Source organism: Thalassophryne amazonica, chromosome 6, assembly GCF_902500255.1.
Source record: "Thalassophryne amazonica chromosome 6, fThaAma1.1, whole genome shotgun sequence".
Classification (NCBI taxonomy): domain Eukaryota; kingdom Metazoa; phylum Chordata; class Actinopteri; order Batrachoidiformes; family Batrachoididae; genus Thalassophryne; species Thalassophryne amazonica.
Window position 1 is genome coordinate 21,320,717 of NC_047108.1, and position 24,382 is coordinate 21,345,098.

Consider the following 24,382-nt stretch of genomic DNA (forward strand, 5'->3'; position numbering starts at 1 on the left):
CACGGCTGTGAGCCGTGGGCATACACGGTCAGCCCACGCGCACAGAGGTGGGCTTCAGCACAGCAGAGCTGAGGAGGACATCTGTCCACAGGAGGATCCCTGCATGATGGTGCCAGCCAGGTGTTCTTTGATGGCATGGACTGCTGGACATTACATATTTCATCCTGTGGGAAATTAGTCCATGAGCCAGTCATTAATTTTGACCTAATCGGTACCACTTAAAGGGACTAAATAACACTTAGAATCCAGCCTCAGTGTACCACGGCCTACACAAAAATGTATGATCACCATCCCAGGGTGGCAGCTGTAGCCAGGTAGGGGTCAATGAAGAATTAAACAGAGGTCAAAATGTAAAAATGGGATGGCTATAATACATGTTTGTGTAGGCCATGCTACACTGAGGCTGGATTGTAAGTGCCATTTTTCCCTCTTAAGTAGTGTCGACAACATGCTTGGGCCATGGACTAAATCATTCTACAAGTACGAGTGAGTGCCCTGTTCACAGTGTTCTTGTTTTTGCCATTTTTTCTCAACAGTGTAGACAAAAGCCTTTGATATTATTATTTATTACTGTTGTTTTATCTTTTATTTTATTTTATGTCATTATTATTCACAGAGCTGTTCCTTACTGGGTAAAGTCGGGGGGGGGGGGGGGGGGGTATACACATGGAAAATATCAGGTTTATCTCAGCTGAACACTTGGTGCACAAATGTGTCATTACAGTCCTGAGTGGTGTTAGATAGACATCCGTGAGAGTGGCACACAAATCAAGAGATTCTTGTATCTGTCCACTCACGTGATACTCTGCATCCAGAAAGTATTCACAGCACTTTGCTTTTTCCACATTTTGTCATTTTATAATTCCAAAATGTATGAAATTCATTTTTCCTCAAACATCTACACACAATACCCCATAATGATAAAATGAAAACTTTTTTTTAGATTTTTGCAAATGTATTAAAAATAAAAAACTAAGAAGTGTATTCACAGCCTTTGCCATGAAGCTCCAAATTGAGCTCAGATGCCTCCTGTTTCCACTGATCATCCTTGAGATGTTTCTACAGTTTAATTGGAGTCCACCTGGGGTAAATTCAGTTAATTGGACATGATTTGGAAAGACACACACCTGTCTACATATAAGGCCCCACAGTTGACAGTCAGAGCAAAAAACAAGCATGGAGTCAAAGGAATTGCCTGTAGACCTCTGGGACAGGATTGTCTCCAGGCACAAATCTGGGGAAGGGTACAGAAACATTTCTGTTGCTTTGAAGATCCCAATGAGCACAGTGACCTCCATCATCTATAAATGAAAGAAGTTCAGCTCCATCTAAACTGAGCGATCGGGGGAGAAGGACCTTAGTCAAGGAGGTCACCAAGAACCCGATGGTCACTCTGTCAGTGCTCCAGCATTCCTCTGTGGAGAGACAAGAGACTTCAAGAAGGACAACCATCTCTGCAGTAATCCACCAATCAGGTCTGTATGGTAGAGTGGCCAGACAGAAACCACTCCTTAGTAAAAGGCACATGCAGCCCAACTGGAGTTTGACAAAAGGCACCTGAACAACTCTCAGACCAGGAGAAACAAAATTCTCTGGTCTGATGAGACAAAGATTGAACTCTTTGGCGTCATGTTTGGAGGAAACCAGGCACCATCCCTACAGTGAAGCATGATGGTGGCAGCATCATGCTGTGGGGATGTTTTTCAGCAGCAGGAACTGGGAGACGAGTCAGGATTGAGAGAAAGATGAATGCAGCAATGTACACAGACATCCTGGATGAAAACCTGCTCCAGAGTGCTCTTGACCTCAGACTGGGGTGACGGTTCATCTTTCAGCAGGACAATGACCCTAAGCACACAGCCTAGATATCAAAGGAGTGGCTTCAGGACAACTCTGTGAATGTCCTTGAGTGGCCCAGCCAGAGCCCAGACCTGAATCCAACTGAACATCTCTGGAGAGATCTGAAAATGGCTGTGCACCGACACTCCCCATCCATCCTGGTGGAGCTTGAGAGGTGCTGCAAAGAGGAATGGACCAAACTGCCCAGAGTTAGGTGCACCAAGCTTGTGCCATAATATTCAAGAAGGCTTGAGGCTGTAATTGCTCCCAAACGTGCATCAACAAAGTATTGAGCAAAGGCTGTGAATACTTATGGACAAGTGCTTTCTTAGTTTTTCATTTTTAATAAATTTGAAAAAAAAAAAAAAAAAAATCTTTTTCATGTTGTCATTATGGGGTGTTGTGAGTAGAATTTTGAGACGAAAACTGAATTTACTCAATTTTGGAATAAGGCTGTAACATAACAAAATGTGGAACAAGTGAATCGCTGTGAACACTTTCCGGGGGCACCGTACGTATGCGGGCGTCTTTGCCATTAGTCTGTGTGGCCAACACAGATGGCCACACAGACTGGCCAACATTCAGACAACATGCACTGATATTTTGTCTGAACCACTTCAGGGAGATACCAAATATGAATTTGTCACTCATTCATGTGTTTGATTGCTAATTCGTGTCTCCAACTGCTCTTTGACAGTTGCACCCTAGTGAGATGGCACAAACATGTCTTTCCACAAACAGTGAAGTCTCTCTATCTGTGTCTCTGTCTCTGTTCCTGTCTCTGTCTGTCTGTCTGTCTGTCTGTCTGTCTCTGTCCCTCAGGTGAGGGAGCTGCAGACAGAGTTGATGGTTGAGCAGAAGAAGAGTGAGGAGTATCATAAAGGAGTTCGTCGTTATGAAAAAAAAGTCAAAGAGTTAACGCACCAGGTCAGGTCACATGATGACATCATCCACGTGAATGCATTAAAACCTACAGAACCCGAGAGGATGGATCCTGATCCGGTTCTGTCTTCTGACTGGTTTCTTTTGTTCTCTGTGTTCTTGCAGTCAGAAGAAGACCAGAAGACTTTGCTGATGATGCAGGAACTCGTCGATAAGCTTCAGGCAAAAGTCAAGAGCTACAAGAGACAGGCCCAGAACACAGTGAGTCCTTCTGAGAACCACAAAGCTGCTCACGTGAGTTGTCTCTGCAGAAGGAAACTGTCCCAGAACAATTACAAGATGAAGACAAAAATCTCACCACTGTAGATCGTTGAATCCACATGACTGTTTTTAAGATTTTGGGGGACTATGATTTCTTATCAGTTCAGAGAGAATGTGCCAGTGCCAAGCGTTGTATAATGCCCAGACTTCACCTGGCTGAGGCAGACAGATCATTGTTGTAGAGATATGAGGATAAACTGTTGCACTGATGTCACAGTACATGTATTTGTGCTGAACTGTGTCACGCACACACGTGATGGTCCGGTGAATTGTAATCCAGCTCATGAATGAGAAAAGAACGTTGACATTTACTCTGTCTCATGCTGCTCACAGATTAAAGATACTGAATGTAAAAACTGAACTCATACCAAACCATGATGTATGTGGACTATGACACCCCTAGTGCCTGGGTGGTTACAATCCAGGATCCAAGGTGTTTCCATGGTGTCAAGGATGTGGCAAAGCATGGCTCCAAAGTATGCTTCCACATTTGCCTTGACCTCTGACACACACAGCCCCCTGTACATAAATATTTGCACTTTGGTAATATTTTATGGTGGTGGGAGGAGCCCTGCTTTTACCCATGGCCTGGACTTACACACTCTGGAGGTATCTGGACATGGTCCTTGGGTGCCCCAGTCCTGGGCAGTTTTGCACTATGAGGGACATTAAATGCATTCCTGTGTCCAGAGCACCTGGCATTGCCTTCACCTTAGCGTGCTGATGTCACATGAGGGCAGACAGCCAAAGGAACACGTCAGGCAAAGTAACGCACCAGATTCTGTAGAGACGCATCTATTTTCCCACTCGTATGGTTAGCATACTGTCATAGAATGGTACAGTGCTCCTTATCCCTTTAAATTTTATTAGCAACAGAACAAGTGTCAGCCTCACTTCATCTAAATTCTGGGTCATAGCAGGGGATGTAAGGCCATATCGGGCACTTTGAGTTAAAAACATGAAACTTGGCACACTTATAGAGTGACTTCACATGAACATTTTTGGATATGGAAGCAAGTTGGCAGAGCCCTCTGGTGGCCGCCATGGGAACTAAAGTTTTGCTGCCCAACCAAAATCACAAAAACATACTAATACTTGATAACTTGCTTATTTATTGCTGTAAAACAACAAAACATGGCAAATTAATACGAGTGAAGCGCTGCGAAGCACTGCGAAGCGCCGTGCAGCGGCGCGAAGCTCGCTCATGGTACACTGTGACCCAAACAGGAAGAGCCAAATTCTTAATCCACAGTGAAACAGGAAATGTCAAATGTCACTCATTTCCTGGATCGACACTTCCTGGAATCTCGCGGGAACTCATTGGCAAGCTCACACTCAAACAGGAAGTGCCAAATTTTCAGTCACAGTGAAACAGGAAATGTCAAATGTTGAACACTTCCTGGCATGGGTGGAGCTAGAGCGGAGGTCGGAGTGACTGCTAGGTTCCTCCTGTCCAGTGGTGCTGTGTACCACAAAAAGTTCTAATCCACCTTAGTAGAAGAAGAAAAATGTTTGCCCCAGATTTGAACTGAATACGTCATTTGAACTATGTACTTCTGATGACACCAAACTTATATTGGTGAGTAAACGACCATATTTTATGCCAGAAATGAGGTCCAGGTTGTTAAAACCAGCATCGCTCCTTTAATTCAGGTTGCCTTATATACACCTTTAAGCTAACAGACAACAGCTTGTTCATGCTCTGTTGATTTATTAGTGCAGCAGATAACTGAAACAATCCTTCAAATGGTGAAGGAAGCTGAAAGGTTTTAGCCATGCCAAAGTCTGAAGGACCTAAATGACATGGTGAGATGCTGACAAGCTTCGCTCCTTCATGTCCGTGACATATACATATTACAACTTACCATGCTTAATGCCTTTGTATTTTAAAAAATGTCATCAAAGCCACCTGATGACCAAAATTGGAAACAGTATTACTGCTGGAGCTGGAATATTTTGATACAAAAGTGCATAACACCATGATGTGCATTTTCAAGGATACAACTTCATTTTGTTCAAATACATAATTACAACACACAAGGCAAATTATTTGTGTATTGTAGTTCACCAAAGCCCCCTAGTGACCACAACAGGAATGAATAAAAATGGCCTGAAATGGAAATCAAATGGACTGAGTGAAGACACTCTTGTTGTGAAGTAACCAAATGTAAAGAGAAAGAATAGTAACAAATTTTAAACAATTTCAATGATACTGTTAGCTCATGTTAGTCAGGTTGTATGACATATCACCTATTTTAATCCATAATCGCATTTGTTTTAAGGTTGGAAACAGTTCCCTTCACAATTGCACAGTGCGGTACACTTCAGCTTTGCTTTGTTGCATTTGCACAGACCATGGCATGACTTCATGCAATTGCAGCGTATCAGCTCATAGCCCATTTCATGTGCCTGTTGAAGGCTGGTCCAGTTGGGTAGTCATTGGGGAGAGTCTTTGTCCTACTCCCAGCCAAAGTGTGAATGGTTTGGCAGCTCAGATGTCCTCCTTGGAACAATGTTCTCAGAATATGCTGCTTCGGTGGAGCTTCTGTAAGAGACTTTGATTAACATGCCTTCTAGAGACTCTGATTGACCTGCTTTGTAGAGACTTTGATTGACCTGCTTTCTAGAGACTTTGATTGATGTGCTTTCGAGAGACTTTGATTGACATGCCTTCCAGAGACTTTGATTGACATGCTTTCTAGAGAATCTGATTGACATGCCTTCCAGAGACTTTGATTGACGTGCTTTCTGGAGACTCTGATTGACATGCCTTCCAGAGACTTCGATTTTCCTGGAAAACGTGCTGCCTTGCTTCATTGACGTTGGTAAGTTCAGTGGTGCGGTCATACCACAACACCATAGGCCTCTCAATGAGAGCCAGCAACTCGTCCTTCAACTGACACTGTGGATTTGACAGGAACAAGAAAGCCTTTGTAATGCTGCGTTTACACATAACGACGGCACGTCACTAATGCCACGAAGTATACATTCTTTGCCGCTGATCACGAATGTGATGATTCGGGGCAGAGGCATTAAGTGTCCTCAGGAACTGCTGCAACCTGTTACCACTCGTTACGATTAATGGCATGTGTTGCTGGAGAATTATCAGGAACCATTACTCATGGTCGGCCTCTACTGGTGGTTGGCTCTCACTGCGGTATTGTATCACTTCCTGTTCCGGAGCACAGCAGTGTTTTGCTGTATCTGTTAGCTGTTTAATCTGCGCAGTTAGATTGATGTAGTTAACTAGATAACGATTTGTTTCACAGTGTAATCTTCACATGCCTTAACTAAAGCACTCCCTCTGCTGAATCACCTCTAAATTATTTACACATTATTCACTTTGTGTGTTTTTAGGAATCCGCTAGCTTAGCGCAGCTACTAGCTCTTAGCCGGTTTAGCATGGCGGCTTCTCCTGTCTCTCCCGCACTTTTCTGCTCTGGGTGTGAAATGTTTAGTTATTCCTCGGCCTCCTTTAGCAGTAATGGTACTTGTAATAAGTGTAGCTTACTCGTAGCTTTGGAGGCCAGGCTGGGAGAATTGGAGCCTCGGCTCCGCACCTTGGAACATCCTACAGCTAGCCAGGCCCCTGTAGTCTGTGTGGACCAAGGTATCTTAGCCGCCGTTAGTTCCCCTCCTGCAGATCCCGAGCAGCTGGGAAAGCAGGCCGGCTGGGTGACTGTGAGGAGGAAGCGTAGTCCTAAACAGAAGCCCCGTGTACACCGCCAACCTGTTCACATCTCTAACCGTTTTTCCCCACTCTGTGACACACCCGCCAAGGAACAAACTCTGGTTATTGGCGACTCTGTTTTGAGAAATGTGAAGTTAGCGACACCAGAGCAGGCGACATTGACAGAAATTTGAAACTGCTGGCTAAGGCTAAGCGTAAATTTGGTAAGATTGTAATTCACGTCGGCAGTAATGACACCCGGTTACGCCAATCGGAGGTCACTAAAATTAATATTGAATCGGTGTGTAACTTTGCAAAAACAATGTCAGACTCTGTAGTTTTCTCTGGGCCCCTCCCCAATCGGACCGGGAGTGACATGTTTAGCCGCATGTTCTCCTTGAATTGCTGGCTGTCTGAGTGGTGTCCAAAAAATGAGGTGGGCTTCATAGATAATTGGCAAAGCTTGTGGGGAAAACCTGGTCTTGTTAGGAGAGATGGCATCCATCCCACTTTGGATGGAGCAGCTCTCATTTCTAGAAATCTGGCCAATTTTGTTAAATCCTCCAAACCATGACTATCCAGGGTTTGGGACCAGGAAGCAGAGTTGTAGTCTTACACACCTCTCTGCAGCTTCTCTCCCCCTGCCATCCCCCCAATACCCCATCCCCGTAGAGACGGTGCCTGCTCCCAGACCACCAATAACCAGCAAAAATCTATTTAAGCATAAAAATTCAAAAAGAAAAAATAATATAGCACCTTCAACTGCACCACAGACTAAAACAGTTAAATGTGGTCTATTAAACATTAGATCTCTCTCTTCTAAATGTGGTCTATTAAACATTAGATCTCTCTCTTCTAAGTCCCTGTTAGTAAATGATATAATAATTGATCGACATATTGATTTATTCTGCCTTACAGAAACCTGGTTACAGCAGGATGAATATGTTAGTTTAAATGAGTCAACACCCCCGAGTCACACTAACTGCCAGAACGCTCGTAGCACGGGCCGAGGAGGAGGATTAGCAGCAATCTTCCTCTCCAACTTATTAATTAATCAAAAACCCAGACAGAGCTTTAATTCATTTGAAAGCTTGACTCTTAGTCTTGTCCATCCAAATTGGAAGTCCCAAAAACCAGTTTTATTTGTTGTTATCTATCGTCCACCTGGTCATTACAGTGAGTTTCTCTGTGAATTTTCGGACCTTTTGTCTGACTTAGTGCTTAGCTCAGATAAGATAATTATAGTGGGTGATTTTAACATCCATACAGATGCTGAGAATGACAGCCTCAACACTGCATTTAATCTATTGTTAGACTTGATTGGCTTTGCTCAAAATGTAAATGAGTCCACCCACCACTTTAATCATACCTTAGATCTTGTTCTGACTTATGGTATGGAAATTGAAGACTTAACAGTATTCCCTGAAAACCCCCTTCTGTCTGATCATTTCTTAATAACATTTACATTTACTCTGATGGACTACCCAGCAATGGGGAATAAGTTTCATTACACTAGAAGTCTTTCAGAAAGCGCTGTAAGTAGGTTTAAGGATATGATTCCTTCTTTATGTTCTCCAATGCCATATACCAACACAGGGCAGAGTAGCTACCTAAACTCTGTGAGTGAGATAGATTATCTCATCAATAGTTTTATATCCTCATTGAGGACAACTTTGGATGCTGTAGCTCCTCTGAAAAAGAGAGCCTTAAATCAGAAGTGCCTGACTCCGTGGTATAACTCACAAACTCGCAGCTTAAAGCAGATAACCCGTAAGCTGGAGAGGAAATGGCGTCTCACTAATTTAGAAGATCTTCACTTAGCCTGGAAAAAGAGTTTGTTGCTCTATAAAAAAGCCCTCCGTAAAGCTAGGACATCTTACTACCCATCACTAATTGAAGAAAATAAGAACAACCCCAGGTTTCTTTTCAGCACTGTAGCCAGGCTGACTAAGAGTATTCCTTTAACTTTAACTAGTAATGACTTCATGACTTTCTTTGCTAATAAAATTTTAACTATTAGAGAAAAAAATTACTCATAACCATCCCAAAGACATATTGTTGTCTTTGGCTGCTTTTAGTGATGCCGGTATTTGGTTAGACTCTTTCTCTCCGATTGTTCTGTCTGAGTTATTTTCATTAGTTACTTCCTCCAAACCATCAACATGTCTATTAGACCCCATTCCTACCAGGCTGCTCAAGGAAACCCTACCATTAATTAATGTTTCGATCTTAAATATGATCAATCTATCTTTGTTAGTTGGTTATGTACCACAGGCTTTTAAGGTGGCAGTAATTAAACCATTACTTAAAAAGCCATCACTTGACCCAGCTATCTTAGCTAATTATAGACCAATCTCCAACCTTCCTTTTCTCTCAAAATTTTTTGAAAGGGTAGTTGTAAAACAGCTAACTGATCATCTGCAGAGGAATGGTCTATTTGAAGAGTTTCTGTCAGGGTTTAGAATTCATCATAGTACAGAAACAGCATTAGTGAAGGTTACAAATGATCTTCTTATGGCCTCAGACAGTGGACTCATCTCTGTGCTTGTTTTGTTAGACCTCAGTGCTGCTTTTGATACTGTTGACCATAAAATTTTATTACAGAGATTAGAGCATGCCATAGGTATTAAAGGCACTGCGCTGCGGTGGTTTGAATCATATTTATCTAATAGATTAGAATTTGTTCATGTAAATGGGGAATCTTCTTCACAGACTAAGGTTAATTATGGCGTTCCACAAGGTTCTGTGCTAGGACCAATTTTATTCACTTATACATGCTTCCCTTAGGCAGTATTATTAGACAGCATTGCTTAAATTTTCATTGTTACGCAGATGATACCCAGCTTTATCTATCCATGAAGCCAGAGGACACACACCAATTAGCTAAACTGCAGGATTGTCTTACAGACATAAAGACATGGATGACCTCTAATTTCCTGCTTTTAAACTCAGATAAAACTGAAGTTATTGTACTTGGCCCCACAAATCTTAGAAACATGGTGTCTAACCAGATCCTTACTCTGGATGGCATTACCCTGACCTCTAGTAATACTGTGAGAAATCTTGGAGTCATTTTTGATCAGGATATGTAATTCAAGTTTTGTTCTCCTTGTTGCAGAGAAAGTTCTGCCCGTTACCTGGGATCTGGGTGGAGTTACTCTTCTGCAACCACCAATGCCTCTCTTCTCCCTAGTTGAGGTCTTAAGGCTTTGTTCATTGTAGACATCAAATATGATATCCAATCTCTCCACACATTTCAAGATGTTTTGAATGTGGGGTACAACATAGTCAGAGAAGGTCTTTGAAGCAGGTGGAGTGAGAGCATGTACCACCAATGGACTATCAAGAACAGCTGCAGTAAACTGAGGGACTGTGTGGTAAGAGTTGGCCAGAACCTTCCAGGGGAGAAAGCAAGTTTGACTTCTTGCCTGATCTCATCTCCCCTGACCTTGACAGTGATGGTGGCCATGACTGGTTCTCAAACTTGAAGAACTCCTCAAGCTTTCCCTCTCGAGACCGGCAGGCGATGTATAACCTGGAGAACAAGGCACAGTCGTCCTTCAAAGCAGAGACCCGATTTTTCTGTTTCGAATGATGTTGACTCTGAGAGAACAGTGACAGCTTGTTCTTCTTGATAGGCTGAGTATAATCGACTTTGTCTGAGTGGTGATGCGTTCAGCTACAAATGTCTCATACTCATGCCTCCCCAAGTCATATACGTCCTTGACCCTTTCCACAGATGACAAGCTTTTTATGTAAGAAATATACTGGACATAGAAAGATGTGGCTTTTGCTTACGAAATGAAGAAAATTTGTCTTCACATTATCGCCCCTGTTGTGGTCACCAGGGGGATTTGGTGAATTGTTACTCACAAATACTTTGCTTTGTGTGTTGTAATTCTGTATTTGATTCTGTATTTTGTATCATGGTCCAATGCAATTTTGTATCAAAATATTAAGGCTTCTGCAGTAATATTGTTTACAGTTTTGGTCACCAGGGGGCTTTGATGACATTTTTAAAACTCTGTTGACAATTTCCATGGTATCTTCTATTAATTTGCCAAGTTTTGTTGTTTTACAGCAATAAATAAGCAAGTTAACAAGATATTTTGTATGTTTTTGTGATTTTGGTTAGGCAGTAAAACTTTAGTTCCCAGGTCGGCCTCCAGGGGGCTCTGCCAACTTGTTTCCATATCCAGAATTGGTCCGATGGGGTTAATCTACAAGTGTGCCAACTTTCATGTTTTTAGCCCAAAGTGCACAATCTGGTGCCTACACTGGCCTGACATCTCCCGCAATCGAGGGCGGAGACACTGCAGGTTTTCCTTTTTACCAATCACCTTCTCCCCTGAACATTAACACCTGATCATTAATGAAATCGCCTGCTGAGCTGACTGATTGCCCAACCCTGTTCCAGAATGTCGTCATTGTGGGTTTATTCTAACTATGTTGTTCCTTTGTGTGTCCACTAGGAGGAGGAGGTGATCTCCAATGTTGTCCGTGTCAGAAAAATGCAACACGAGTTGGATGATACAGAGGAAAGAGCCGAAATAGCAGAAACATGCGTGAACAAGCTGCGGATTCAAACCCGTGAACAGACCAGAAAGATAACTGTGGTGAGTTCCTCTGAGGCCACGCCCACACACACATGTACACACAGTCGTTTAGTGGTTAGCACTGGTGCCTCACAGCAAGAAAGTCATGGGATCGATTCCCAGCCTTTCTGTGTGGAGTTTACATGTTCTCCCCGTGTCTGTGTGGGTTTCCTCCCACAATCAAAAACATGATTAGTTAGGGTCTGCTACTTTCTCTGCCCCTGAGCAAGGCAGTATCTCTACATCTGGAGTTGGTCCCAGGGCATTGGACTGTGGCTGCACACTGCCCCGAGTGGTTGGATTCTGTCTAACTGTAATTAGGATGTTAAAGGCAGAGGACACATTTCATTGTATGTAGGTACAATGACAATAAAGGCAGACACACATACAGAGACCCACACATAGAGACACATACAGACACAAACACAAACAAACATACAGACACACATACACACACTCATATACAGACACACACAGGCACACATACAGACACACACACATACAGACTCATACAGAGACACACATACAGACACGCATACACACACTCATATACAGACACACACAGGCACACATACAGACACACACACATACAGACTTATACAGACACGCACACATACACACACACACATATACAGACACACATACAGACACGCACACACACACACGCACACATACACACACACACATATACAGACACACATACAGACACGCACACACACACACGCACACATACACACACACATATACAGACACGCACACACACACGCACACATACACACACACATATACAGACATACACAGACACATGCATATACAGACACACATACATACACACACACATACAGACTTATACACAGACACAGACACACATACAGACACGTATACAGACATGCATACACATACAGACACACATACAGACAGACAGGTGGGTTGGAGTTCCTACTGGACACAAGCCTCGAGTGTCCTCGGTCCCACTGTGAAGGGGTTTGCCAGGAGAGATCTTGGTATGAGGATGTTTCAAAAGAAACAAACCCCAGCTAAAACCTCCACAAAGCGCCTAGGCACCAGGGCGTATGAAGAAAATGGTGCAACTTCTCCCAGTGCAGCGGGGAGACATCTCTTCTGTAGCAGCACTCAGCTGGGTCATCCACCAGATCAGCGGTGTCATCCACCAGATAGTTCTGATCCTGGACCCCAGCAACAACACCATCAAAGGGCTAAAAGAATCCAGTGAAACTGCATCATTGTAAATTGATCCATTGGGGAGAAGAAAAAGATCTCTCACTGCTTTGCTTACTCAAACTTGAGAAGTGGGGCAGGAGATCGAAGGCAGTACTTGAGGAGAGGAAAGGTCACCATCTTGAAGAGAGCCCTCGGATACAAAGTCAGTAATGTTAAGGGTGCAGCTTTAGACCCCGGGTCTGGGGCCCACTGCACTCTTGTAGAAGGAAATTCAAGGCAAATGAAAAAAAAAAGACAGACACACATGGACACACAGACACACACACACACACCTACAGACACATACAGACACACAGACTTATACACACACATAGACACACATACAGACACAGACACACATGGACATACAGACACACACACCGACACACACACACCCACACACACACATACAGACACACAGACACATCCATGCACACATACAGACAGACATACGTACATGCATACATACAGACAGACACACATACAGACTCACATACATACAGACACACATACAGACACATGCACAGACACACATACAGACACATACACAGACACATACAGACAGACACACACCGACACATACACAGGCACACATACAGACAAGCACACACACACATACACATACAGACACATATACGTACATGCATACATACAGACACATGCACAGACACACATACACAGACACACACATAGACACAGACACACATACAGACACATACACATATACAGACACACATACAGACACGCACACACACACACATAGAAACACACATATACAGACACACATAGAGACACACATACTGACACACACACATATAGACTTATACACAGACACAAACACACATACAAACACACACAGACACACATACAGCCACACATAGATAGACACATACACAGACACACATATACACAGATACACATATATACACACACAGAGACACACATACACACAGGCACATACAGACACACACACATACACCGACACAAATACAGACACACACACATACAGACATGCACAGACACACATACAGGCATGCGCATACACATACACACACATACAGACACACACACCTACAGACACATGCAGACACATATAGACATACAGAGACACACACACACACATGTACAGACACACAGATACGCACATACACATACAGACACACATACACAGGCCCGGACCCAGACCGGTTTGGACCGATGCAGTTGCATCGGTCAGATTTTTTTATGCATCGTTTGTCATCAGTAAAAAAAAAAATCTCGAATAATCCCGAATAGTGTAATAATAGTGTAATACAGACAAGAAACTACAATCGACTAAAACATTTTTTTCCTCCTAAAATGAGACGTGCTGTATTTCTTTACAAATTACATCCTGAAGTGAAGCACAGCAGCTGCAAGAGCTCAGCTCAGATATATGGAAAGACATTCATGCCAATAATATCTGAAAGGAGATGCTTTTGACAAAAACTACAGATTTTGTTTATTTCTATTTATGTCCAGAGATCATGGATCCACAATGTAGAGTTTATTATGTCCAAAGTTTAAGGATCCAGTGACCAATTTCATATTTATTTACTTTAAGACTCAATAAAATGTTGTTTAATTTCAATTTAATCGGCTTATAAAGCGCCAAATCACAACAAAATCTAAATATACTAAAACAAATACATCACAATTGTACACATATCACAAATACATCGCAATTGTACACATATCACAATTGTGATATGTGTACAATTGTGATGTATTTGTTTTAGTATATTTAGTCATGGACATGATGAATATTGTTACCTGCTGAACTGTTTCTAATTTTGATTGGTATCAATGGAAAATGTCTTCTGTGAACTGTCTGTATCTCAATATATTATTATTAAGAATATATGCAGTCATCTTTTTATTGATTTTATCAATTGAAAAAATCATATCATAGATTCAGGTATAATTGAATGATTTTGGCAAGAAATTTGATCCTGTTTACAATCAGTTTTTGTTATAGTGTTGGTTATTTAGGACGTCATATTTTCCACAAATAAGAAGTGTTCGCTATGGTCCATGATGTATAATAAATATATTAAAAGAAGTGTGACAGTGTATGTTGCGCACAAATAAAAAAAATGAAGATTATTGAATAACAAGATTTTTATTTTATCATTGGGCAAAAATGCATCTGTCAGATTTTCCCTCTGGATCCAGCCCTTTACAGACACATACACATCATACACACAGACGCACATACATACACACATACAGACACACACATACACACACACACACACACACATACATACATGTATACATACAGACAGACACACATACAAACTCACATACATACATACATACATGTATACATACAGACAGACACACATACAAACTCACATACATACATACATACACACAGACACACATACAGATACATACACACAGGCACGCATACACACACACATAGACACATTCACAGACACACACATACGTACATACACACACATGCAGACACACACACACACACATACAGAGACACATAGACACAGACACAGACACACACACATACAGACACATATATACACATAGACACACATACATACATACATACAACCACAATTCCAATGAAGTTGGGATATTGTGTAAAAGGTAAATAAAAACAGAATGCTATGATTTGCAAATCCTCTTCAGCTTATATTCAATTGAATACACAACAAAGACAAGATATTTAATGTTCAAACTGATAAACTTTATTGTTTTTGTGCAAATATTGGCTCATTTTGAAATGGATGCCTCCAACATGTTTCAAAAAAGCTGGGACAGTGGTATGTTTACCACTGTGTTACATCACCTTTCCTTCTAACAACACTCAATAAGTGTTTGAGAACTGAGGACACTAATTGTTGAAAGTTTGTAGGTGGAATTCGTTCCCATTCTTGGTTGATGTACGACTTCAATTGTTCAACAGTCCGGGTCTCCGTTGTCGTATTTTGTGTTTCATAATGTGCCACACATTTTCAATGGGCGACAGGTCTGGACTGCAGGCAGGCCAGTTTAGTACCAGCACTCTTTTACTACGAAGCCACGCTGTTGTACCACGTGCAGAATGTGGCTTGGCATTGTCTTGCTGAAATAAGCAGGGACGTCCCTGAAAAAGCAAAACATGGATGTACCTTTCAGCATTGATGGTGACATCACATATGTGTAAGTTGCCCATGCCATGGGCACTAAAACACCCCCGTACCATCACAGATGCTGGCTTTTGAACTTTGAGCTGGATGGTCTTTTTCCTCTTTTGTCTGGAGGACACGACGTCCATGATTTCCAAAAACAATTTGAAATGTGCACTCATCAGACCACAGCACACTTTTCCAATTTGCATCTGTCCATTTCAAATGAGCTCGGGCCCAGAGAAGGCGGCGGTGTTTCTGGATGTTGTTGATGTATGGCTTTCGCTTTGCATGGTAGAGTTTTAACTTGCACTTGTAGATGTAGCGACAAACTGTGTTAACTGACAATGGTTTTCTGAAGTGTTCCTGAGCCCACGCGGTTAGATCCTTTACATAATGATGTCGGTTTTCAATGCAGTGCCACCTGAGGGATCGAAGGTCACGGGCATTCAATTCTCTGAATCTTCTGATTATATTATGGACTGTAGATGATGGAATCCCTAAATTCCTTGCAATTGAACATTAAGAAACATTGTTCTTAAACTGTTGGACTATTTTTTTCATGCAGTTGTTCACAAAGTGCTGATCCTCGCCCCATCTTTGCTTATGAACGGCTGAGCCTTTTTGGGATGCTCCTTTTATATCCAATCATGACACTCACCTGTTTCCAAACAGGTGTTATTTGAGCATTCGTCAACTTTCCCGGTCTTGTTGCCCCGTCCCAACTTTTTTGAAATGTGTTGCAGGCATCCGTTTCAAATTGAGCAAATATTTGCACAAAAACAATAAAGTTTATCAGTTTGTACATTAAATATCTTTTCTTTGTGGTGTATTTAATTGAAAATAGGTTGAAGAGGATTTGCAATTCGTATTCTGTTTTCATTTACATTTTACACAACATCCCAACTTCATTGGAATAGGGGTTGTACATACACACATCCAGACACACATACACACGCACATACACATACACACATACAGACATACATACAGACACACACACACATGCAGACACACGTACTTACAGACACACACATACAGACACACATAGACACATACACAGACACACATAGACACACACATGCAGACACACACACAGGCAGACACACACACATACACATATGCAGACGCACATACACAGACACACACACACAGACAATGTTAAAATTATGTTTTTCAGCTTTAATTGAAATTGGAGAGTTTGCCGGATGTAAATTGTCTGAAATTGTGTTTGTTTTTTGTGTTGTAAAGTTTCTTTGTGACAGTAAATTTGACTTTGTGTCTCTGCAGGTTGCTGACTGAAGCTCTGCATCTTTGTCTTCCTGATGTCGTGACATTTGTTGACCTGATGAAGTTTTTGTTGTTGGAATTTAGTTGTTTTTATTAAAAACTGGACTTTGTCACGGCGTCCTGTTCCCCGTCTGGGTTGAGGGGTTTTTATCTTTTTTGTGTCCCCCTCAAACCGAGAGTCCTAAACGTTGACTTTGGTGTCCTCAGTGGTAATTTTTGTGTTTTGGACTTTCTGGATTCGGCTCGATGGTCGTGACGCTGCAGCATGTCCCACTACAAAAACCATGTGTGCTTTGCTGGGTTTTTTTTTTTTCTGATGGTTTGCAGTGTTTGTTTTCACTAAATGATTTGAGCTTCATGTGTTTGAGTCACGATTGTAAGATGACGCTCTCAAACCCGACCTGTTAAAGGTAGTAGTGACCTCTGACCCTGTGACCAGTGAACAGGATAACATTCAAACAAACATGTACATAAAAAAAATAAAATTTTGGAAATTCAGCCTGTGAAGTTCTTTTGATCAGGTACAAACATCAAAGTGATGAAAAAAATCTGAACTTTTTGTTTAGTCAGGTGGAATTTTTCTGAGGTTTGACCAAATGTTATGTTATGTCTGTGTTTTTGGTTTATTTGAACAAAAACCTGAAATACAAAAAGCTTTTTTCTCACTTTTTGCCCTTTATTCATAAAGTGCAAACAGGTGTGTTGTGGCCAGGGGCGTCGGACTGGGGGGGTAAAGGGTACTATGTACTCAGGGCCCAGAGCATGGGGGGGGCCCACAAAAAACTGGCATTAAATACATTTTTGTGTTGCATGTTATTAATGTCCATACAATTCGTGTTGTAAAAGAATATAATTAGAATGAATGTATAAATGTTGCAAAACATAATTCTGCTCTAACAATAATATTGAAAGATTTCTGAGGGCCCTTCCACCCCTGCACAGTTGTAAAATGGTTTAGTCCAGGTGCACAGGTGGCGTGCTGCCACACACACATCCCAAACAGGATCTGACAGCATGAGGAGAGGTGTTTAGGCTGAAATAAGTCGTCTTTCCTCAAAAAAAAATCAAAGTCCGGATTTCAAAAAAGAAGAGAAAAAAAAGGACAGGGAAAGAAAGCTAAATGAGGGAAAACAGCTGCTAACCAAATTCTTTGAGAAGACAGGTGAGCTCGAAAACTAGTTTAACGCGCATGCAGGAAACCTGCTAATATCAGCACTGAGGACATATAAACTTCATAGTTTAAAAGGGAAACACACAATAAACCCACGCTGGTTTTGGTTCCTCGCTCCCCACAGGACACACAGTCCACGCCGGAGGGAGAAAGAGAGGGAGGGGGGCATGGAGCGGCACGCGTGACAACATGCAAGGCAGCTCGCTTCTGCTGAAAGAAAATCAAATGTCTTGACCCAGTCTCCCCTGACTTGCCACTGCTTGTTAGCGCATTTATGGCAAATTAGGTACACAAATACTAAAAATAACTGCGTGCATTTAGCGCTGTCCCTTTCATATATGCGCAGATTTGGAAAAATCTGTTTTATAACAAGGACAGAAAAAACATGCATTAGCCTGCCTATCTTCTGTGGGATATAATATGACCACAGTCCAGCTGCACACGCATCTGCCTACAAAACACATGCACACACACAAATAAGTTAAACTTTTTACAATAAAAAATGTATTATCAGAATGTAATATTAACATTATGAACCCCATGGCCTTTAGTGTCAGACAAAACAGAAGCTGCTGGTCCAGGTGTTGGTCCCTCATCAAATCAAATCAAATTTATTAATTTATATAGCGCCAATTTGCGATGAGTTCGCCTCAAGGCACTTCGCACAGCATAATAAAAACAGAGAAAACTGAATTTAAAATTTAAAAACACAATAAAAAGACAAAACCATAAAGGAACACAAGCAACAATGAGGATGTTAGTGAAGGTGAGCTTATGGAACCACTTTACAAGCAAATGATTTAACTAAAATGTAATTGAATTTTAGTAACCTTTACAACATTTTTTCCCTGTTTTGTGTATTTGTTTTTTGTTGAGCTGATATTAGGATTATCTAATAAATGGTGTGTCTTTGTAGTTGCAGGAATTGAGGGACAAATCAAAGATGACTATGCAAACTATACAATATAACAGAGAATTACAAAGTATACAGAATAAGAGTACGGCTATTATGGTATGGTATGTATGTAGAGAGTATATAATATGAATGAACCTTTTTCCTTATTTTTTAACAAACAAAAATATATTGCATTGATTTATTCAGTCTAATATGGTTAGGTAATAACAGGAATTACCTTCTTTTTTCCAAATACAGGTTATAAAATGTAATTTTTATTATGACATTTTATATTACCTCATAAGACAGTACAGTAATTCGTTAACCTACAAGTTGTAGGTTAAGGAAGTAATATTCTGAAAATCTGTTTTTTATTAATATGGACTGAGTTTACTGAATGACATTTACTATAAGATGGGTAATCTGTTCTTTAATGTTTTGATTGTAGAATATTGTAACTGCACACTGTTAAGCCATGAATTACACTAACTTTTATTTACTTATTTTGGAAAATTGTGTTAAATTAGATATTTTGCTGTGACTATAGATTTTATTTCCCTACCCTAACCCTAATTTGTAGTCAAGTTAACATTGGTATATGTATGTTAAAATGCACAGGAATGCACGGAATTACACCATTTTTCTAGAAAATGGTGCAATTTGGTCCCCCAGACCCCCCAACTCAATATTGCTCCCCCAACTTTAAAAAGGGTTTTGACTCCCAGGTGTGATCTAAGGTATACATGATTTAGATCTGGTTTGACTACACATTAGAAATCTGGTGTTTCCGTTAATAAAAAGAACATAACGGGGGGGGGGGGGGGGGTGGCTTCAATAGGGCCCAGAATTTGGTGCTATGCCCCTGGTTGTGGCCCCTCCCACTCACCAGAAACATCAACTGTCAAAGCAGATTGGTTTATAGGGAGGAGATGGGCTTTAAATTAGGAACCACCCTCAAAATCCTCTGGAGTTTCTGCCGACCATCATCTTGGTGACACTGAAACAGTTCTGCCTAGGTGATGATTTGATTGAACAGCTAACCTGGTGTCGCCGACCGAACGGTCCCCCCTAAAAATCAGTCTCCCCCTGCGTGATTTTGGTGCATCTGAGTCTGACTCAGACGCATGCGCAGTGAAGGCTCATTGAAGGTAGGGCAGACCAGTTTTTAGAGGGGACCATTCGGTCGGCGACATCGGATAGTCATTATCAGTCACATAAGGTCATTGTGACGGAGCTCCAGTAATCAGTCTCACAGTCCGTGAAAACTGTCTGACCTGGTTTGACCTGGTGACTCCTCCTTCACCCGACAGTGTGCTGACGAGGCTAAGCTAAGCCTGCTAAGTTGAGCCTGGCTTTTTCTGTCAGCCAAGATTCCTCGAGTGTTTGCTCGTTTTCCTCTCACTGCACAAAAACCATTTCAGCGCTTCACAATGACAATAAAACAAGAGCGGAACAGAGGCTAGCTTATGAGATGGGCAGAGTTTCACAAAAACATTCAGAAAACTTAAAGTAACCTTTTAATATTTCATTAAAAACAAAACAATAAAGAAAAAAATTGGTTAATTTCACAACATTAAAAAATGTGGGTGGGGCTGTTGCACAGTCATACTGAGAATCCAGCAGGTCAAAAGAAGCTGTTGCCCCGCCTCTCCCACCATTCTATCCCCCCATCACAGCAAAAATGGGTGGAGTTTAAGTGGCAGAGGAGGAAGGAGCAGTGTTTCCCTGAGCTATGGGGGTGGGGCTAGCGATGGTGCCATGTGGTGCTGCTAAATGCTGTCATGCGTGGAGTCTGAATCCTGCTCCACCCGTCCCAGACTGCACCTCTGCGGAAACAAACACACAACGAATTTACTCAGCCAGCAAAATTACAAGTCTGACGACCAATCATCGAGCTTCAAAACAATATTCAACTCATGAATATAACTCAGGACCTCGGAGTTGGACCGAACATAGACGTCGGTTGATGTAAATATGTGGTGTCGATTGTATGTGACACACCAGAGATCAACATGTCTTGAGATGAAGGTACTTTTAAACAGATTGACACAATTTGTTCATGACAAACTATTGTAGGCTTATGTAAGGTATCCATGAAAATATCTTTGCTAAGTAGAATATCAACAGAAACTTCATTTACAACAACATAAATTTTCATCAATTTTATTTATATAGCGCCAAATCACAACAAACAGTTGCCCCAAGGTGCTTTATATCGTAAGGCAAGTGTTGTATGGCTGGGGGGCCTGGCTGCCTTTTTGTTTCTGTCTTTTGTTTTTCCTTCCAGGTGGCTTGCATTTGGGACTGAGTGGCTGTGTAGCTGAGTTTATCAGGACCTCACCCTGATCACCTGAGGCTGATCACCTGCGGCTCGTCAGGACTCACAGCTGTGGTGCATCTACATGGATTGGAACATGGTGGCATTTAAGACTGGAGTACAGTGTGTATTTCCCAGAGACTCGACCTTGTGACCAGACGGGTGAGATCGTCGTCTCGGGAGCCATCTCATCATCAGTGGATGCAGAGAACGTCCAGGTTTGATGCATGGTCTGTGAAAGAGGAGAGGGTGAGGTCTCACGCTCGTCAGCACACTTCCTGAGGTACGTTAGATTTTGTGACTAACATTTATACAGTCAGTAAATGTGGTGTCCCTCACACCTTATTATATTGAGCTGTATGTTGGTCGTTTAAATCAGCTTCCGCTGCAGTGAGTTTTGTGAACTGGGTGTTCCATGCCTGCAGGGCGGGAAGCTGATTAGTAATTAAGCCAGGAAGTGTTTGCTGTTTGTGCACCTTTGAGCGTTCTCTCTGTGTGTTGAGTGTGGACTCACATAATGATTCCTTCTTTCACAGACTCGGTTTGTCGCGGCCACTTGGGGGGTGTCGGCGGGGTCCTTGGGTCCGAACCAGTTCTGGCTCCGGACCGTTAGCGCTGCTGGGAGCGCACCGCAATCCACCACGCCAGACCGCGCACTTTTATATTTTTCACAGCACTGTTATGTTCATTAAACTCTGTTATCCTTTGTACCATGCTCTGCTTATTTTATACTGGGTCCTTCAAACGCTGGTCGGTTCTCCGAGCTGGGTATCATCTGCGTAACAATGAAAATTTAAGCAATGCCGTCTAATAATACTGCCTAAGGGAAGCATGTATAAAGTGAATAAAATTGGTCCTAGCACAGAACCTTGTGGAACTCCATAATTAACCTTAGTCTGTGAAGAAGATTCCCCATTTACATGAACAAATTGTAATCTATTAGATAAATATGATGGTTTAATTACTGCCACCTTAAAAGCCTGTGGTACATAGCCAACTAATAAAGATAGATTGATCATATTTAAGATTGAAGCATTAAATAATGGTAGGGCTTCCTTGAGCAGCCTGGTAGGAATGGGGTCTAATAGACATGTTAATGGTTTGGATGAAGTAACTAATGAAAATAACTCAGACAGAACAATCTGAGAGAAAGAGTCTAACCAAATACCGGCATCACTGAAAGCAGCCAAAGATAACAATACATCTTTGGGATGGTTATGAGTAATTTTTTCTCTAATAGTTAAAATTTTATTAGCAAAGAAAGTCATGAAGTCATTACTAGTTAAACTTAAAGGAATACTCGGCTCAATAGAGCTCTGATTCTTTGTCAGCCTGGCTACAGTGCTGAAAAGAAACCTGGGGTTGTTCTTATTTTCTTCAATTAGTGATGAGTAGTAAGATGTCCTAGCTTTACGGAGGGCTTTTTTTATAGAGCAACAGACTCTTTTTCCAGGCTAAGTGAAGATCTTCTAAATTAGTGAGACGCCATTTCCTCTCCAACTTACGGGTTATCTGCTTTAAGCTGCGAGTTTGTGAGTTATACCATGGAGTCAGGCACTTCTGATTAAAAGCTCTCGTTTTCAGAGGAGCTACACCATCCAAAGTTGTCTTCAATGAGGATGTAAAACTACTGACGAGATACTCTATCTCACTTACAGAGTTTAGGTAGCTACTCTGCACTGTGTTGGTATATGGCATTAGAGAACATAAAGAAGGAATCATATCCTTAAACTTAGTTACAGCGCTTTCTGAAAGACTTCTAGTGTAATGAAACTTATTCCCCACTGCTGGGTAGTCCATCAGAGTAAATGTAAATGTTATTAAGAAATGATCAGACAGAAGGGAGTTTTCAGGGAATACTGTTAAGTCTTCAATTTCCATACCATAAGTCAGAACAAGATCTAAGATATGATTAAAGTGGTGGGTGGACTCATTTACATTTTGAGCAAAGCCAATTGAGTCTAATAATAGATTAAATGCAGTGTTGAGGCTGTCATTCTCAGCATCTGTGTGGATGTTAAAATCGCCCACTATAATTATCTTATCTGAGCTAAGCACTAAGTCAGACAAAAGGTCTGAAAATTCACAGAGAAACTCACAGTAACGAGCAGGAGGACGATAGATAACAAGTAAAACTGGTTTTTGGGACTTCCAATTTGGATGGACAAGACTAAGAGTCAAGCTTTCAAATGAATTAAAGCTCTGTCTGGGTTTTTGATTAATTAATAAGCTGGAATGGAAGATTGCTGCTAATCCTCCGCCCCGGCCCGTGTTACGAGCATTCTGGCAGTTAGTGTGACTCGGGGGTGTTGACTCATTTAAACTAACATATTCATCCTGCTGTAACCAGGTTTCTGTAAGGCAGAATAAATCAATATGTTGATCAATTATTATATCATTTACTAACAGGGACTTAGAAGAGAGAGACCTAATGTTTAATAGACCACATTTAACTGTTTTAGTCTGTAGTGCAGTTGAAGGTGCTATATTATTTTTTCTTTTTGAGTTTTCATGGTTAAATAGATTTTTGCTGGTTATTGTTGGTCTGGGAGCAGGCACCGTCTCTATGGGGATGGGGTAATGAGGGGATGGCAGGGGGAGAGAAGCTGCAGAGAGGTGTGTAAGACTACAACTCTGCTTCCTGGTCCCAACCCTGGATAGTCACGGTTTGGAGGATTTCAGAAAATTGGCCAGATTTCTAGAAATGAGAGCTGCTCCATCCAAAGTGGGATGGATGCCGTCTCTCCTAACAAGACCAGGTTTTCCCCAGAAGCTTTGCCAATTATCTATGAAGCCCACCTCATTTTTTGGACACCACTCAGACAGCCAGCAATTCAAGGAGAACATGCGGCTAAACATGTCACTCCCGGTCTGATTGGGGAGGGGCCCAGAGAAAACTACAGAGTCCGACATTGTTTTTGCAACGTTACACACCGATTCAATGTTAATTTTAGTGACCTCCGATTGGCGTAACCGGGTGTCATTACTGCCGACGTGAATTACAATCTTACCAAATTTACGCTTAGCCTTAG

General features: G+C 41.6%; 1 protein-coding gene across 1 annotated transcript in view; it reads left to right on the plus strand.

Moving 5' to 3' along the window:
* The window catches only part of LOC117511945 (myosin-7B-like), a 239,631-nt gene extending 222,369 nt beyond the window's left edge, over positions 1 to 17,262 (plus strand). The window contains exons 41-44 of the mRNA XM_034171880.1: positions 2,662 to 2,766; positions 2,887 to 2,982; positions 11,185 to 11,328; positions 16,968 to 17,262. Of these exons, the coding sequence (XP_034027771.1) occupies positions 2,662 to 2,766; positions 2,887 to 2,982; positions 11,185 to 11,328; positions 16,968 to 16,979 (357 nt within the window). The 3' untranslated portion in view covers positions 16,980 to 17,262. The remainder of the gene's footprint in view (positions 1 to 2,661; positions 2,767 to 2,886; positions 2,983 to 11,184; positions 11,329 to 16,967) is intronic.
* Positions 17,263 to 24,382: the final 7,120 nt, after the last annotated feature.